Here is an 18,327-nt window from a genome sequence, read left to right as displayed (position 1 = left end):
TCAAGGCTGAACATTTCTTCCTAATATCTTGGTACAACTTGTGCCCATCTTTGCCTCTCATCCTTTAACTGTTCATATTCAAGAAAAGTCTTGACTGTCTTCTCTGTACCCACTGTACTCTGTTCCTATTAGGAAGCAGGGTTTGTATTTACTGTGGAGTTCAGCTTAGTCTGAAACCTGAATACTTCAGAATCTGAGACCATGGCATTATTAATTTGGTGTCTTCCCATGCCTGGTTATATGCAATATTTACAAAACCAAAACAATATATTCTAGCACTGTGGAAGCTTAGTACAACATTCCCATTAAATCTGGCAATAAGAAAGTAGAATAGTGATGAAGGAGTTAAGACCACAGATTTCAAATTAGGCACAGTTTCAGTGAAAGCCCTCTGACTGGTACTTGTATGGGTTTCCAAGGTAAAATCACATTAGTTATGCTCTATTGGTAGTCAATACTCAGAAACTGTTCTTGCTCAACTATCAAGTGTTACTGCATTAGTCTGAGAATTCTGTTGCTCTAAAATGATGTAGAAGGAATGTGTGCACTGGACTGGCTTTTAGCTTCATTGGACAGTGTATATCTGCCCTACATTATTAGTGTGAGCAAGGTCTGCTTCCTAAAACCTTCCATGTTGATTTAGGTTTTTGTTTAAAAATTGAACTTTCAGTACAGACTGATCCTGGAAACAACAGCCTGCAATCCTGCTTGAGAAGGACAGCAGAAAATAAAGGCAATATGCACACATGACTTTATATACTTCTAGCAGGGTTGATTTAACATTAACTTGGAATCCTTGCTTCATAATTGTTGTTAGAACAAATGTATGAAAATCATACCTCCTTGGAAACACATATGGTTTGGTTACAGTGTTGTGATTTTAGCTTCCTCAGAGTCTATATAAATTTCCCCTAAATCTGTTCAGAAGACTTTCAGTTATTCTTTGTGCACACTGAAGGCTTCCCTGCCACTAGTGCTGAGAGCAAGATAATTCTTTCCCAGTATTCCAGTCATGAGTAAAGAAGAATAAATGAACTGTTTTAAAAGCAAAGCAACAGTGAGTAACCAAGGGTGAGGGGCAAAAGAGGAGTAGTATTTTCTAAAACTCAAAGCCATGAAATGAATATATTTTACAATCTTTTCTTCATGCTTCAGGCTGTACAACAGGGCACCATTGCTGTAGGCTGTGAAGAAAGTATCATTAACATTTGTGAACAGTGCAGCAGCAGCAGCATGAGCCCAGGGCAGCACCCATGCAGTCTACAGGATCTGAAAAGTAAGCCCAGACCACACATAAAGAACATCAAAATGATACAAGACTCAAACTTTTGTTATTTTTTGTGCCAACTGATATCACATTAACCTTTTCAAAGTTTGCTTTTGAACACAATAGACACAGAGACAGCCTGTGGTTCTGGGGGTGGGAAGCAAGGCAGGTGCATGTGTATAAACAGCATGAAACTGTTCTGTGGTTACTCTGTTTAGTATGGGTCATATAGGTCTAGCAACAAAGAACTAATAAGTCTCCTGATCTTTTCCACTAGATGAAATCTACACTTCAGCTGCCACTGTGCTGTGTCTGTATCAGTGCCTTTGGCAGATTTCAATTTGATAGCTTCCTTGCAACTCCCAGGAACCACTTCATTAGTGTCTGCTGCAACCTCTAGGTCATCTGCTGGGCCACTTCTACTGTGTTCTGAAGAGATCTGACCTCCAGGCAGTATTCAAAAAGGAACTGAATAAACCAGATACACCAAGTTCAGCCCTGATGCTCTGCTGTCTGGCCAATATATCCAGAACTTGGCAACTGACAATGGCAGGTTTAAGTACAAGTAGCAAAAAATTTCAGTTTTGTAGCAGAATCAAAAAATTATTTCCCAAATTTCTTCTGTGAAAGAAGAAAATGGCCTCATTACACTCATTACACCATTTGCACAGTTGTCCAATAATAATGACTTATTTATACATGGAGATAATTGTGAAGGATAGCAGGCTATCAATTCAGAGGTCAGTACTGAGTCATGATAATCCTCCCATGTGGGAGCTATTAGAGGTGTTTCATGTGAGATGAAGTGAGAGCAGATCCTCAGAGTTGTCTTATTTTGGAACAATAGCTCCTATACCACGAGCACCTTGGGAATAGTTACTCTGAGTCCACTTTCCACTGCAGCTTTAGATAAAAATATCCTGTGCTTCCAGCTGGCATACTGTAGAGCATTGAGGCAGTAATTTAACCACCTTTTGGTTACACTCCCTGTTTCTCTACAGAATAAGCTTCTAAAATGTACAGGGAAAAGGAAATAAAGACTTTTACTAGTTCCTCTGGGAATATCCAGATTTGTGTCAACCCTTCATGGCTACATACTATAAATAATTCATTACTCACATGAACAGGCAAGAGTGCTCCCAAATCTTATTAACCTGATGTTTCTTAATGCCTTTTTAAAACCTGTTTCATAGAAAATATTACAGCTATATTTATATTTAGCCCTACATATGTGTACATCTTTCAGATTAAACATAGAATACTTCTACAGTTTTTTAATTTCCCATGGGATTTGAGCTTCCTCACTCTGATTTCTTATTAACAGATTGGTCACAGAGGTCCCAGTTTAAGACTATGAGTAAGATATATTTAGATTCTCTGCCCTAAATCCATTGATTATAATACAAACTTTTAAATTTTTTCTATCAAAATACTCTACCAACTACAAACATTTCTTTCAAAATGCTTGTTTAAAGAAATCAAGAAATGATCAAAGGATGACTAGAGAGCACCCTGAAGGTAACACAAGACCCCTCTGTCTCTGCAACAAAGAATGAAAATTGAGATATACTCATACAGACTTCAGGAGGTTTGAAATGGGCATAGAAATTCCAGGAAAACAGGATCTTTTAAGAAACTGTTAAGTTGCCCCTAAGCTGGGCCATTCAAATAACGGTTATTCACACTTCTCTTATAATGTTTTTATCTGCAGCCAAGGATATCAAAGGATTAATAAAATTTATAGGAGTTTGGGGTAAAATTATGAAAATAACAGTTAACAGAGACCTTATCTGAAGTTTGAGTAGTGTATCTAGAGGTTAGGTTAATTTTTAGTGGAAATATAATTTCAATCAGAAGTCAGATTTGGTTTGTACCACATCCCAAAGATGGGTTTTCCCTAAAACTACTCAGGTAGAAGTGAAAGGAAAAAGGTGAACATCCTTAATTTTTCACTGTGCTATCCAGTTTTCTCCAAGCTAATAACAGGCTTCTGTGCGTCTAATTGTCTTGGGCTTGTTTTGTTGGAATGTTTGTTTTAAAATAAAGAACAGGAATGAGACAGAAATTAGCAAGTAATAAACTCAAAAATCTGCCTGTGTTGTGCTTCATTTTCCCCACTGTTAGCCTGAAGTCCTATGGGAAAGGTGAAACAAACAGCTGTCCTGGCTGCAGTACAAGCAGAATCTCCTCCTACACAGCCAACTGCAAGCATGGGGAGATTAAGAATTTATCACAAATACCCTGGGCTGGCAGCCCTGTGAATTTAAAGTGCTAAAATGAAGGGGCCATTTGACAGCAGTTACAGATCTCTTCAGTAACTGACCCCTCAGTAGCTGTGAATTTCTACATAAAACGCTGTGAGCTATGAACAACCAAGACACTTCTTCCCCTCTGTAATTCACATCATTCTCCCTGTGGAAACTGGTGGTAAGCTGCATCCTCAGTGAAGTCTGTCTGTATAGTCAATGTGTGATGCAATAAACAGTGTGACAAGAATACAGACTGTGTCCAAATGGGAAGCCCCTATTGCAATCATTGGCTGTGTTAACACAAACACCCATAAATCTGTTTACTCTTTTACACATCTGCTTTGCTCAGAAGCTGCTTTATGTGCCATACAACCATTTTCACAGAGATACAAACCTCATAAAGAAGTCAGGCTTTGTGCAGCAGCATCTTATATTTAATAGAGAGCAATTTTTCATACATACCTACAGATGCTGGCATTTCTCCCCACTGTAGAACAGTCTCCTTTGTGAAATGTCCATATATATCAATGTAGATGCCTTCATCTTCGTAGGTGAGCAGGAGCTCCATGCCACTGGTGTTTGGGAGGATGATAATGGCATGGGGGCGGATTGTCCCCTGGATCTGGAATCGTATTTTACTGAGATTTATATCAGAACACAGACTGCAATTTCAGTGATGACATCGATCTAACTAGCTTGGCAGAGCAATAAAAAGAACTAGCTCATGGCTCATGGAAAGTGAAAGAAATGCCTGTTCTCAGAGGCTGTATAGTTTGCTAGTAAGCCTCTGAAACAGACTTTCTCTCCTTCTCCCCCCTTTGAATATGACAGCAGGTTTGCAAATAAATCAGTGTTCAATAGTTCACACTAAATTTACCAGCGTTAATTGGTTTCAAGAAGCCATGGAGCCATTGAGACACAATAATATTTACTTAGTCCCTCACAAAATACTTGTTTTATATAAATAGGAGAAAGGTGAAATAAATTTGAATTCACAACTTTTTCAGAAGATGAAGGACAGAAACTTCCACATTCCAGGAGATCAGTGCTTTCACTTTCCATGATATTTCCCTTTCCCCACTCACAAGTTAAAAACCTGCAAATTTAATTGTATTTATCTTGCTGTAAAAAGTTCCCTGGACCTTTTCACTCTGTCTTTCCCTTCCCAGATCTTTCACTACAAATAGCTGCCCATTTGACAGCTGTTGGGCACACCTCTGCATGCCACAGGAACAGTGCATTTCACTCACACGAATCTCTCCCAGAAGCCAACATATCCCAAGCAAAAAAAAAAACCAAAACCAAAGGTGAAGTATACAACCATGAAGGTGGGGTTTCATGAAAGCATTTTTGAAAGAATAAGAGGACAGCCAAGCACTTCCTTGTTTAAAGCGCTACTCAAAACAGGATGTTACATAGTAAATCAAACCACCACAATTAATATTTTTATAGGAAGCATATGACTGGAGCTTTACATCATTCTCACAGGCCAGCCACACACAGGTATTTTATTTTTTCCCCTCAAGCACAGACATTTATGCACACTGTAAGGGCACAACGAACAGTAAAAGAAGCACTGAAGCTGTACTTGCCCAACTGAATACACTCAGGCCACCCACTTGACTCCGTGCCTCGGCAAGAACTATCCGTAACACTAGAACGGGGATCCAGAGCCGCAGAGCAATTTTAATGCGCCGCCTCGGGACCCGCATGAGCGACCGCAGCAGGTAAGAGATGCAGAAAGAGCTGGGCAACCAGGAAAAGAGGCTACCAGAAAGCAAGAGTATCTCAAGTCAGCCTGTTACAGTCTGGGCTAGTGCCACCACAAAGCTCCTGGAGGTAAGTATCCGGTTCTAGCTCTTTGGAAATAATAGAGTATCAAAAAAGATAGAGCTGCTGTAGCAGCTGATTTATTTCAGGTCTAAGACTCTGAAAGGAAAATATATTTTTAGTCCATGCTAACTTGTGGCTGAAGAGCTCACACAAATGCAGTCAGTCTCAGGTGCCCCACATATTCAGGGCAGTCACCTGGGAAATCTCTCTCATCAGGTACCTAATTGTATTTGCAGCCCATTGAAAAAGTAAAGCCTCTAAGAAAGTTCACTTTTTTCTTTGCCTTTCTTCTCTTGGGCAATTATGCTAATGATCCTTTTGACAAGTCACTGCTCACCTTGCTCAGCAACCCACTTCCAGAAAGGCACGTGGGTACCACGCTTCAATTTACAAACTGATGGGAATTCAACACAGCTGACTAGCTAACAAAGGTACTGTCAGATTAAATAAATCCTCTAACAAGACAAATACTAAGTACCTTAAAAAACCAACACAGAAATAAACAGTACAAGCCTTTAGCAGGTGATTCAACAGTTAGAACAGCTAGAAGTCATTTTTCAATTAAGAGCAGCCTATAAATCTAACAGCCAATGTTACACACTGTGTCCATCAGGAACACAGCTCTGACAGAACTTGGAGGCTGTGGCTTGCAGGGGCAGCAGAGTGATCAAGTGGCTTAGACAGCAGGAGTGGGGGTTTTCATTTGGGTTGAAAATGAGGGGCTGAGAGTGGAGAAAAGTTAAAAATAGATGGATTCACAGCACAGGCTGCAACATGCAGATCTAGGATGAGATTTCTTCAGACCTGCCAAGCATAACTTTGGGACACATGGTCTGGGGATGCAAGGAGGCCATCGCACCCCCAGCCCCTGTGGAGCACTGTTGACTTCAGGGAGGGTTCAAGTGTGCACAGAAGTTTCTCTGCCAGGGGCCTCCCATCAGATTGGAGCCAGTCTGGAACCTGCCAGTTTGCTGAACCTAAGCCCCCAAGATTCTCTGGCTTTTGGGACTCACAGCTTTGAAAAGAATAGCTAAAAAATAGACAAACAAACAAAAGTCCAAAAATATTAACACCATAGCATAGACTTCATATTGGACAGCCCCATGCCAGCCATTTACTTCTGCAGGGCAATTTGCTGTAATTTGACCTGAAGCAGCATTTAGTGCTCTCCATCACCTCAAACAGAAACACAATGCAAAATGTACACATACCCCTGAAATCAACATCTTCATGCTAACTTACTGACAATCTAATGAGAAAGTCCCAAGGAAAATGTAAAAACTTCTTCTGAATTTACAGAGTGGTTTCATGAGCAACTGAATGGCAAGAAGATCAGCAAATTTATTTAGTCTGAAGTTGGTTTCTGATGTCGGCACAGTGGCAGATTGTAAAAGTCACCTAAATTCATGTAGATATTATTGTGTCTTTGACTGTTTAAGTCCTAAATTTCCAGGATAAATCAATTCAAAATAGTACTGTCCATACAATAGGCTTTCTGACATTAAACCACTAAAATTGATATTCTAAACGTGATAAAAGCATTTAAACTGGACTTCAGTGTTATAAAACTATATGAAAAGTGGTTTGCATTACCTGCCACTAATCATTCTTTTGAAAAATAGTACAACTCTTAACCTGATCATCATCAATACACAACCCAAAGAACAAAGGCATTAATGTAGGTTTTTGGATTCTCTTACGTGTGTTGGAAGGTACAAGTCATACACAGATCCAGAGTCCACATCAATGGCATGAAATCCCACCACTGAGCCATATATGACTTTTAGTCTTTGCCCATTTTCAACAGTCAGGTCAACTGACAGTGGTTTGTGATGAAGTGAGGTAAAGGACTGGAAAAAAGAAAAATGCAGTATGTAGCACAATAAAACTGTTGGTTTGCAGAACTACATTTAGGATCCTAAAAATTCTCAAAACTCAAAAGTTAGCTATTTTGGTAAAATAGTAGGTTACATTTAAGGAGCTAAGTATCCATCATCCACTGAGTTGCATGGACAGTTGGATAATTCATTTGTGGTTTGTAAAAGGAATCAAGATTCTAGAAATGGACTAGGCAAAAAGTAGGCTGACTACCACTGTGTTTAATTTCATCCCCTTTTGAGGGAAATCAACATCAACTTTGTCAATTCAAATGCACATTTTGGCACAGCACCTGCTGAGTTTGGCTGGGGTAGAGAGAAACAAGTTATTCACATCTAACACTCATGACTGTGACAGTTTCATGTTTGCCATCTCCAGAGTACATCAAAGGCACTACATTTTCTTTAAAAGAATACTCAGTTTATCTTTAGCTAGAATAAATGTTAGACACAACAACAAAAACAAAAGCAGAGCACAGATGAGAGGCAGTGAGAGACAGTGACACATCTGAACCAAAGTGATGTTTCACTTACCTTAAAAGCCATGAATTTGTGATAAGGCTTTGGAGCCCAAGCATAAACCTCCACTGAGTTTTTCAAAGCAATTACAAGGAATTTGATTCTCTCATATCTTACTGTAATACAAGAAGAAAAATTCCTTAGGTACCAGGCAGATGCTTAAATCAAAGACCATCTCATCACATGAAATTATTTCAATGGATGACTTGTAGGGGTAGACATTATCCAGCATGGGAGACTAATGCATTCTGGACATCAATGTTTAATATCACCAGTGACAATACCTTGACTGGAAACCTACAATTCATTTATTTTCAGTAAAGCCAAATGACTGTTACCAACATTTATATATTCCTTGTCATATGGTGATGAAAAAAACCCTCACTATTCAGAGTAAAAGGTCTTGACCCTACAGCTAAACCAACCTCTTGATTTTTTAAGTATGAACACACTCCACTACTACTGGTTATGAATAAGCTACTGTTGGAGGACTGGTGGTTGTTGGCTAAACAATTTTGTCAGACTTGGCAGGATGAATTTTCATGTCACTGCTCATCTGTGGGTTAAATCCCCAGGTGCTGTGTGGATGAAGGACTCCCATCTTTCTAAGATGAGTAAGCATTTAAGAGATGAGCAATTTCTCCAAGACAATTAAGGTCATGCTGGGCCTATTGAGAATAAATGAAGAATCATGCATTGAAAATTAAGATTTCTTTGTGCATTGTGTTTTCACAATGGAAAACAGGATTCTATCTCACATAGGCAGAGAACAAGAAACCTCAGCAAACTCCACCAAAATGCAGAACAGTACTTTGTTTTCTTTTCTACCTGGAAAAATAGCTGCACAACCAAAGGTCAAGATACATGAAGATTCTCCAAGAGAAAAACAGCAGCAGCTGTGCTGTCAAAAACGCAGGAGTGGCTTGTCATATGTAAACACAGAAGCTCCTACCAAAATGTTTGCCTAATTTTAGGATAAGTATTTTGTTGTTGTGTTTTTTAAAAATGCACCAAACCCAAGGATGAGCAACTGAAGAGGAATATGTGGGTGCTTAGCTGTAATCACAGCTAAAGTAACGACATACACCTGTTTCATATTCTGCCTTGAGTTTAACCCCTGCCACTTCTAAAGCCAAAAAGCAAAACCTTCAAGCAAAGTATTAATGAGAAGCAGCCACCTCACATTTCCTGCACTCCTCTGTATCATAGCTTTGACTTCGGAGGAAGTGCCACTTTCACACCATCCTTCACCAAAGCAAAACGTGCCATATATCCACCCCCACAGTTAAATGACAGAAATTATCACAATCCTCACATTAACCTTGAAAAAAGCTGCCTGAGAGCCCAAGAAAAGTAAGATGGTACCAGTTCCAGGGTGTTTAAACAAAGGTATATTTGGGTCTTTCATGAGAGAAAGGGATGAGCTGATCTACATAAGGTCATCCTACAAATATGATTCACTAGTACTTGAACTAGGTCCAACTTCTTAGCAGTTACCCAGGGCCAAGTGGGAAGATGAGGAGGGGGAAAACATCAGTTCAATTAAAATCCTAAGTAACTACAGAAAAACAGAACCACTGACTGAGCACAGACCATGGCTGGCACTCCCTCCTTCCAGCCATTACAGGGAACAGCCATAACATCATCTGGTAACTGCTGCAAGAAGAGATGCTGCTGAAATGACAGGGAGCAAGGCACCTGCCATGTACAAGAGGGAGTCTTGAAAGAACTCATGAGATATTCACCCAATACAGTCCTGAAACAAAGCTGAAGAACGCTGCTGTCACAAGATGCAAAAGAAGGATGATTAAGCATCTCTAAGGAAAACCAGGAAATCCTTACCGACTTTGTAGTGCACACAGCCTTCCAGGTCACCCACAGACACCCAGCCTTGCCGCTTCTCCACCTCGGGATCGTTGCGCAAAATTTTGTTTCTCAACCATGACAAGTAATAGACCCTCAACTTATTCTTCTTCCCTGGGATTTGCAAGAAGAGACAGAACACTTTAACTCCCTGAAGTAGAAACTCTCCCCCACTTACAAAAAGCTAGAGTTTTGTGACCTTGAGTACAGTGGGTCCTTGTGCCTTGCCAAGGTGAGAGAACATAGCAAGGGCATGAAAGGAATGATGGGGACACACAGGGGGAACTGGCACAGGACCAATTCTGTGGCACTGGGCACATGTGCACTTCCCTTGTGACTCAAACTTCATGCAAGATTTTCACACCTGACTAAAATTCCTCCCTCAGGCCAAAGAACAGTTTTCTACAGACACAAGTGTTATCAGAAACCATCACACTAACTGTTTATCCTGGAACACAGGCATGTCCTGCAATGGCCACTTTGAATAAGCTATTGATGTAGTTCCAATTAACTGTCCATCTTCATTCAAAGTAGCTATTTCACATCTGGATGCCTTTACACTTGAGAATTATTTTGTCATCCTTCATCTCAATCACTCTTTTTGCTGTATTAGTTCACAAGCAGCCTATGGTCAACAGCACCCTGGGACCACAGATTACTCTGAAGAGAAGGACTATGTCATGTCCCAGCAACAACAGGACCAGGCAGTATGGGACAATCAGCTGTTGGCACTGCCCACCATGATGAGTCTGGATTGGAGACAAGCTGCTACTCCCTGTTGGACCCACACCTCTGACCTTGGTATGTATTGTGCATCCTTTGAGGCCACTCAGCCATGGGGAATAAGGCCAGAGTCCAAACTGTTTCCCAGCAGAAGTTGAAAACCTCCACTTAATGTTATTGATGCTTACACAATACAGATCCCTCTCATGTTACTGCTCATACCTCTTGTTGAACACAGGATGAGGTTATATCATGATAAAGTTAATAGAACTGCACTTAGATGGATGCTCACCCATCACAGAAACCAGAAAAGTGACAAACTACAGCTTGCAGAGAATCAGCCCATTTAAGGAATATGAAACACTCTGTACTTCCCACAAACCATTTTACACATTAACCAGGCAATGAATTGTCCCAAAGCCTCTCTGGAATGGGAGTATAAATGTTAAAAATTCAGCAGAGTTTTCCTATTAACAAGAATAACTGTCCTGTGATTTTCTGAAAGAGGAAATTCCCCAACCTAGTTTATAACCTAATTCTTCTTTTTAATTGCCTCTAACCCCAACGTGGGTCAGATACTTTTAGCCACTGAACCAACCTGATATAGTAATTAGCACATTGAGTCCTTCCAGAACATCCATTTGCTGGAACCGTCTCCTCGTAATCAGCGTATAAACTCTTCCTTGCCCACTTCTGTCCAGCAGCCACAATCCATTCTCTGTTCCCACCAATAAATTTACCCCTGTCGATATGTGAAAAAAAAAATACTGCATAAGTCACCTAATGATTCAGAGGTCACTGAGTATTCATTGTTTTGAGAACCAATTTTTATTTAATCTCACTTAATGGAACCTGATAATTTCCCTGTTGCTCTGTGGATGACTTCCCAGAAGAAAAAGGATCTCACTATTAGAATTTTTACTCAGCAGAACAGCTGTATACCTATGGAACTTGAAGGATTAGTAGCTCTGCTGAAGTCAATGTTGATTTAAACAAAAAGGAAAATATTCTGTGAATGTGAACTTCTCAAGTGACCTTGGAAAGTACCTGTGACCAATGAAAAAATCCCAGTTCAGCACCATTACACTAGTGACACAGGAGACCCAACTAAGTGTTCCAAGGGTCCCTATTGACGACAACAAAAATAAAAATAAAAATAACCAAAAAATTCCCCCCAAACTCTCTTTTTCCAAATACAACATTCAAATAATGGGGACACCAAACTTGTGGGAAGAAGCACTGTGTTACAAGGACACGCAGGGTCTATTTGAAAACAGTCTCTGGTTTGTAAAATGCTTTCAAATGCCAAATTAAGGAGTGAATCCATCTGAAATCCAACTGCTGCTAAGGAAGACAAGGCTCTATTGGGTTAGTGACATCAGAGAATGTCAGAAATTGTGTTTAGCTGGAAAGACATCTATGTTTCTAATCAGCAGATTCTAAAGACACAACATAAGGTATCCTGCTGTAACAAGCATCCTCCTCCACTCTGACAAGTACCTGGTACTCTTCAGCCTCAGTGCACATTTAATTACACACCTTACCACACAGCTCTATTCTTAATTTAAAATTTTGGATTCCTACAAACCCACATTATGCAAAATCTGTGAAGCTATAAACTGGAAATCTACATTTGCTTTGGATAAGATTCCATCTACTTCATTCACTTGCCATTCCAGGCTCAGAAAGCGAGGAGAAAAAGGCTGGGTGGGTCCCATAGAATACATCTGTTCTTTTGAAGCAGAAAGATAGTTTAAACAACTCAAGAGTTTGGGTAATGCATGACTGGGACAAGGTCAACAGCTGCTGAGAGTGACCTGATCCTGTATCTTGGTTTTACACCATGTGAAGCTGACCCTGTAAAAAGCATGTAAGTTTAAACAATGGTTCAGTGATGTTCCATAATAATAGAATAAGCAGTGACAGCAGGAACTAAGCAAGACAAGCCTTTGGTAAGACCTGACCTCCTTTGGATCCTTGGAATACCTAACACACGTGAAAGCAAAAGGCTTCATGTTTGGATTATTTCCCCTGGGTCAAGGCTCTGTGATCAGCTGTACCCATGTGCAGCTCAAATGAGTCTCATGAGCCACAAAAACTGCTGAAGCATTTGCAACTTTTGGCTCTCCCAAGAGCATGGTTTCCTGGGAGAAACTTGGTGCTTGATCAAAACATTTTCTCATTCTGATGCACAAAATCCTTTGCAGCTGTATTTCATGTGTTTGGCACCTCACCCCTGGGAAGGCAGGACCATGTAAGTGACACAGCTATCAGCTCAGGGATCCACTCCAGCACTCTCTGCCAGGAGAGCAGCAGTGCAACTGTGAAATCTGCCCAGCAGACACTGCCAGCCACTCCTGCTGTGCCTTCCCTCCACACATCTGCCCAAGGACTCCAGCTTACCCCACAGAGCAGCACACAGGACCTCGGAGTTGAATTTCTTCTTGTATTTACGGATTTCTGGGCTGTCACTTTGTGGGCGGATATTGGTGGGATTGACATTGACAACGGAGCCTTTCCTTGCATTTTCCCTCCTGACAGGCTCAGGTTTGGCACTAGATGCTGGAATGAAAGACACACAATTGTGGAAAATGTGAGTGTTTGGTTACAGCTCATATCTGAGCCACCTTGTTCATGGTAGAACAAAAGAAACTCCAGAGGGCTGAGAGAACACCCTGAGAGCTTTGTATAGCAAAAAAAAAAAAAAAAATCTGGAAAATTCTTCAGGCATTCCTGAGAAAGCATGGTGGTAACACAGCAGCAGAGCACAGCAAACCACATCTGAAAGAAGGGCTGAAGCAGTACAATGAAAATTCACAGTAATGTGAAGTTCCAGTTTCAGAAGACTACTCAGAGTTTTTATTTCTAAGCAATAAGCCCTTGCCAAAAAAAAAAAAAAAAATCAAACCCCAAAAAACAAACAAAAAAACCAACAAAAAAACCCCCAAAAAAGCCAGGAGGAACATTTTACATTTTAATGCAAAGGCAAAGCATACTCACGAGAACTACAGGAAGGTCCTACAGGACTGGTGGGAGGGGTGATTGGCAGCAGTCTCGGATCTATGAATGATGTGAAGGATGTTGTGGAGGATGTGCTGCTCTTGGCAGGTGGGCTTTCAGCACATGGGCTCTGCAATGAGAAACAGGAGCTGCCTCAGGTGGGCAGTGCTCAGGGCACACACTCTGTGCTGCTCTGACAGAGCTGTTACCTGTCTCAAGTGACCCCTCTCCCCACAGGCCCACGCTCACAGCAGTGTCAGAGCCCTCTGGGGCTGCCTGTGCTCCCTCACATGATGCTTGGGTGGGAGAAAGCCAGGGACAATGAGCAGAGGCACACCAGAATGCTGCCACAGCAAGGAGCAGAAGGTGTGAGTCCTCTAGCTTGTGCAAAAGGGGAGAAAAATCAAAGCAAGGAAAGAAAGAGAGCAGAGAAGGAGATGGGGGAAAATAAGTGGAACAATGAAATCTGTAAGGCAGCTCAAGATTTCTTATCTTCCTCCCAGATAAAACTTTTAAAAGAAAGAAGGGATGTACTGAAAAAACTCATTGTAAAAAGAGACAGGATAGAGGAACTTAAAAAGGCTGGAGCTCAATCCAGGCAATCTGTAATTTATCTCTTACCTTAGTCAGAGGTTTGTTCTGAGGTTCCTGGCAAGTCAGTGGCACTTGTGGCGGGTTCACAGAGGAGTCTGTAATTTGGCTTTGCTGGAGGAGATCTGGCAGGAGATAGTTCTGGTTGTTTATGCTCCAAAGGCCTTCTTGAGTGTTTGGAATTTGTTTCCCTAAAATCTGATCCTGCATGAGAACATACAGATAAACACCACATTTAGTTTATTTCCAATGCACTCTGCAACTCCAGTTAATTGGGATGATAAATAATGAGAACATGGAGAGGAGTGCTCTCCCTTGATGCATCATTTAAAGACAAAACCTATGGCAAGATGAAAACCAAAAATTAAACACCAAAGTGTATGGCAAACATCCAAGATGACAAATCTGGGGTTTACTCCTGAAGAACTCCACAAATATTCTTCATCTACAATACCTCAAGCACAGAAAAAGAAGGAACTTCAGCCTCAGAGATACCAAGTCAAATGATTTGCTAATGAGTTTCAGACTTGACCTTGGCATACTGCAGACAGAAGAAGGCACTGTGCTCTGGACTGCATTTAGTTTGAAGCCCTGCACCATTAATTTCATTGCCACTTTCCATTTACTGAATTAGGAAACCTTACTCCAGAAAGAGGACATTTAGTAGGACCCAGCATTAGCATTTGCAGTCCAGTGACATTTGGTCCTGCAGACTGCCTTACAGCATGCCATGGAAATACTTGTGAACTTTGTGAGCTACCACACAAACTCTTTCCCTGACAGCACTGTCTATGGAGTCAGAGGTGGGTTTCTGGGAATACATTTTATGCTTTAATTTAGATGTAAAAACTGAAACCAAAATATGCAAGTCAGTACTTGAGATTGAGGAACCAAGCCAGTATGGGGTTTTTAGTTCCGTTTTCAGTCACATTCAACTGAACAAAACCAAACCAAATCCCCATCTGAAACACTGGGGCAGTTTGGTACACCCTAACCACTTCAAAGCTGCTCAGGCTGATGGGACAAGGAAAGCAATGCTGGAGACGATGTGGAGACTCATGGTGGCTGTAGCTGGTGGGTGAAAAAGAGCTCAGAGGAAGGGATGGGAAACTCCATGAGAAGGGGGGAAAAGACTAGAAGGCAGCAGAGAAATTTATGAGGTGTCAGCCATCTGCCTGTTCTCCCTGTTCTCCCTCCCACACTCTTTCCTCCAAATCCACTAAAACACATAACCTCAACTCTTTATCATCTTCCCTCATCCTCAGGGTGGGCCTCAAAGACCCCAACGTTCTCCCCTCCCTCAAGCAGCCTGGGTATCAGGAGAAAGTGGAAACACTGGGCTGGCTTTGTCACAAGAGAAATATTGATTTATGCCAAATTTATACTTCTCTCTCCAAAGCAGAGTCCTTTCTCCTTGAAGATGGTGGGACAAAGGCCAAGTGGAACTCCCTCCCCAGGCAGGAGGGTCACCACTCTGGTCTGAAGCTTAGAGACACCAGAGGTAAAGAAAACTCCTTTTTCTTTCTACCCTGCCACAGGTCTGGAGAAATCACCAGTTTCACAGTGATTTATTTTCCCTATCTGTGAAGCAAGAATACACTCAGTAATATCTAAAAAGAACCTTGACACCAAGTACAAGTCTTATTACTGTAATTTTTTTCTTGTTTTCAACCACAAAGAACATTGTTCTGCTTTGTCTCTCTTCATCTTTTCTGCGCTGATATTTATCACAGGGGAAAATCCACATGACTGGAAGCCTCTACTAGAAACTACAGCTGGAAGGAACCACAACATGACATATGAGAACACAAGAATTTTTGCTAAGCCAGTTGGGAGAGATAAAGTGGTTTTCCCCTGCTCTGGTAACATTTTAAGCAGTAGGAGGTAGTTCACTTTAAACTGGAATAAAAAGAAGTCAAGATTTTTTAAAAGTAGCAACAATGCACACCAATAATAATAACAGTGCTTTTTGCCCAGTGCCTTCACAAAATACCTTGACATCAGAAACTACTACAGGTCAATAAGAAGGACAAATGAAGAACTGCAATTCTGTACCTAAATGTAAGCATTTCTACAGGAAGCACAAAACCTGAAACTACATTTTTTTTTTCAAGGCTTATAGCTATAATTTGCAATGACTGAGCAGGACTTCAGAGTGAGAATGCTCCCAAGAAGTAATGGATATGGCATTTATCATGCACATTAATGACCTGACTCCCCCTCACTGTACCCACCCCCTTACAAATGGCCAAATTACCTTCTGTTCTGCCACGGTGCTTTGGGGTTTCAGTTCAATTCCATCTGGTATCCTCGTCCTTGAGAAATCTGCAATTCTGCCGCTTAGCAGTTGCCTGGTAACAAACTCCAATTAATGAACAGAACTACTTCAGGGGGGGAAAAAAGGAAAAAAAAAAGGAAAAAAAAAACTACACCTAACCATGTTCAAAAGTGAACATAATTAACATTCAATAGTTACACTCAAAGGTTCTTGTACAAAAGCAAGCTGATTAGTCCGTGGATCTGCCTGAATGGGCTTGTGCCTGAGGACCACTCACACACAGCAGGAAGCTTTCCCCACCTTGACAGAGAGCATCCCTTCATCTCCCTGCACTTCATTCATCATCTTTCAGACACTGCATAGCTCAGGCAAGTCCCTCAAGCTGTCATTTGGGAAGTGCCTACTTCAAAACTTCTGTCTCCTGTCACACATTCCCCTGTGGGGTGTAATTATGAGCCACCCTGCTCTCCACAGAGAGCAGCAGCTGCTCTGCCATGTGCTACTGTCAGGGACCTCTCTGCCAGTGCCTGCTGGGACAGGCTACACTGGAATTTCATCCTGTGAATCAGTCCCTGAAACATGGACCTCCTCACCTTAAAAGGAAACACAGAAAGTGCTGCCCAGTGCACAGAGAGACAGAAAAAAGCAAGAGCTGCTGGACTGGCTGGGGCCAAGAGTCCCCCTAGCCCAGCATCCTGTCCTCAACAGTGATCAAAAGCTGATAGCAAAAGCAAGAGTGAGAACAAGGCAAGTGTCTGTTGTGAATTCCCAGTACATCACTGCTTCCTGCACTGCCTGAGGTATCTTTGCATTTTAAACTTTTTCACCCAAGTGGAACTGCTTCAAACATGTCTTGGCCCCATTTCTGCACACTTCCACCTCAAATGATTTATTTATCCCATTTATTTATTTATACTCATATCTTTTTTACTGCAATCCATTTAAGCCTATTACATTTTTGCCTCCTTTCCAGTAATTATAAAACTGTTTGGATTCAGCCAGTGTGAAGGGTTCTGCAGTACTGTGTGCCAACTGCACTGAATGTATTTTTTTTCTTTTAAATGATGCCCCATGTGATAACAAAGAAGGCTTGGTGAGAAATCTACTGATTTAAGATGGGTGTGTAGGAGTAGAAGTTTTTGTGGGATTTTTTGTTGTTTATTTTTTCATTTTGGATTCTCTCCCCATTCTATGTGAGTGGGTAAATATTTGCATACTAAACTTAGAAGGAATGACAAGATGTGGATTAGAATCAATGGTGAATGCCAGGACCTGTTCTTATTAGGGAAGCAAACAGCAGCTGATCTTACATAATGTCAACCTCCAACTTAGGAGAGGGAGACAGTAATTCCTAGGAAGCACACACCTGCATCCACATTGTCCAAATGCTGGTAGGAAACAGCAATCAAAGAGCAAAGAGAGGAAACTGAACTATACAAATGAGTCCCAGGATACTCAGTGTTTTAGGGGCATACTGCAGGCACTGGAGGAGGAAGCACTCCATAAAGTAGGAGAAATTAATATCAGTGGAATAGATGTGCTAAACAAGGAGGTAAGACACTGGATCCTATAAACTGACACTCTTTCCTCAAAACCAAAAAACTGGAGTGTGTGAGGAAGAATTCTGGCTCATCTACCTATAAAGAAAAACAAGACCAGAAGTTGCTTTACTGGTGAAACACAGCAGCCCTTAGTCCAGCATGCTCAGAAAGGAGCCTTCTCAGGGTGGTTACCAGGATTCATCCAAGAACATAGGAAACTCCTTCTCTTGCAGATGGCCCAGGTGTAGTCCTACTGGGCACCTCCAGGAAAGCTGGAGTGTGGACATCAGGTGCTGTGCCTCAGCCCAGGCAAGAACAGGAAATCACAGGTTGGTTTCAGCAGCCCACTAAAACTTGGCCCAAGGTGCTTCAGCCAGAGCCCCCACAGAAACAGTCCAGAGTGCAAGGGGCTTCAGATCCTACATGCTTTAGAGAGAAAAATACCCCCAAACCCTTCAGTTCAGCCAGAATATGCAGTTTCAACACTGGCTGCCCTTTCAATCAGATCACTATCCTATTTGCTATTTACTTGGCAGCAATCAGGATATACTTCCTGAAGAATCTTTTAATACAAATGATGTTCAGC

General features: G+C 41.3%; 1 protein-coding gene across 1 annotated transcript in view; it reads right to left on the bottom strand.

Annotated features, from left to right (window-relative positions):
- Window positions 1-18,327, bottom strand: part of NRK (Nik related kinase) — an 87,140-nt gene that overhangs the window by 5,025 nt on the left and 63,788 nt on the right. The window contains exons 21-29 of the mRNA XM_058814211.1: window positions 16,180-16,273; window positions 13,953-14,126; window positions 13,332-13,461; window positions 12,735-12,893; window positions 10,930-11,073; window positions 9,588-9,722; window positions 7,761-7,861; window positions 7,050-7,199; window positions 3,979-4,138 (exon numbers count right to left, since the gene is read on the bottom strand). Of these exons, the coding sequence (XP_058670194.1) occupies window positions 3,979-4,138; window positions 7,050-7,199; window positions 7,761-7,861; window positions 9,588-9,722; window positions 10,930-11,073; window positions 12,735-12,893; window positions 13,332-13,461; window positions 13,953-14,126; window positions 16,180-16,273 (1,247 nt within the window). The remainder of the gene's footprint in view (window positions 1-3,978; window positions 4,139-7,049; window positions 7,200-7,760; window positions 7,862-9,587; window positions 9,723-10,929; window positions 11,074-12,734; window positions 12,894-13,331; window positions 13,462-13,952; window positions 14,127-16,179; window positions 16,274-18,327) is intronic.

The sequence above is a fragment of the Ammospiza caudacuta genome, chromosome 14 (genome assembly GCF_027887145.1).
Source record: "Ammospiza caudacuta isolate bAmmCau1 chromosome 14, bAmmCau1.pri, whole genome shotgun sequence".
In the NCBI taxonomy this organism is placed as follows: Eukaryota; Metazoa; Chordata; class Aves; order Passeriformes; family Passerellidae; genus Ammospiza; species Ammospiza caudacuta.
This window is presented reverse-complemented; position numbering and strand designations above follow the sequence as displayed.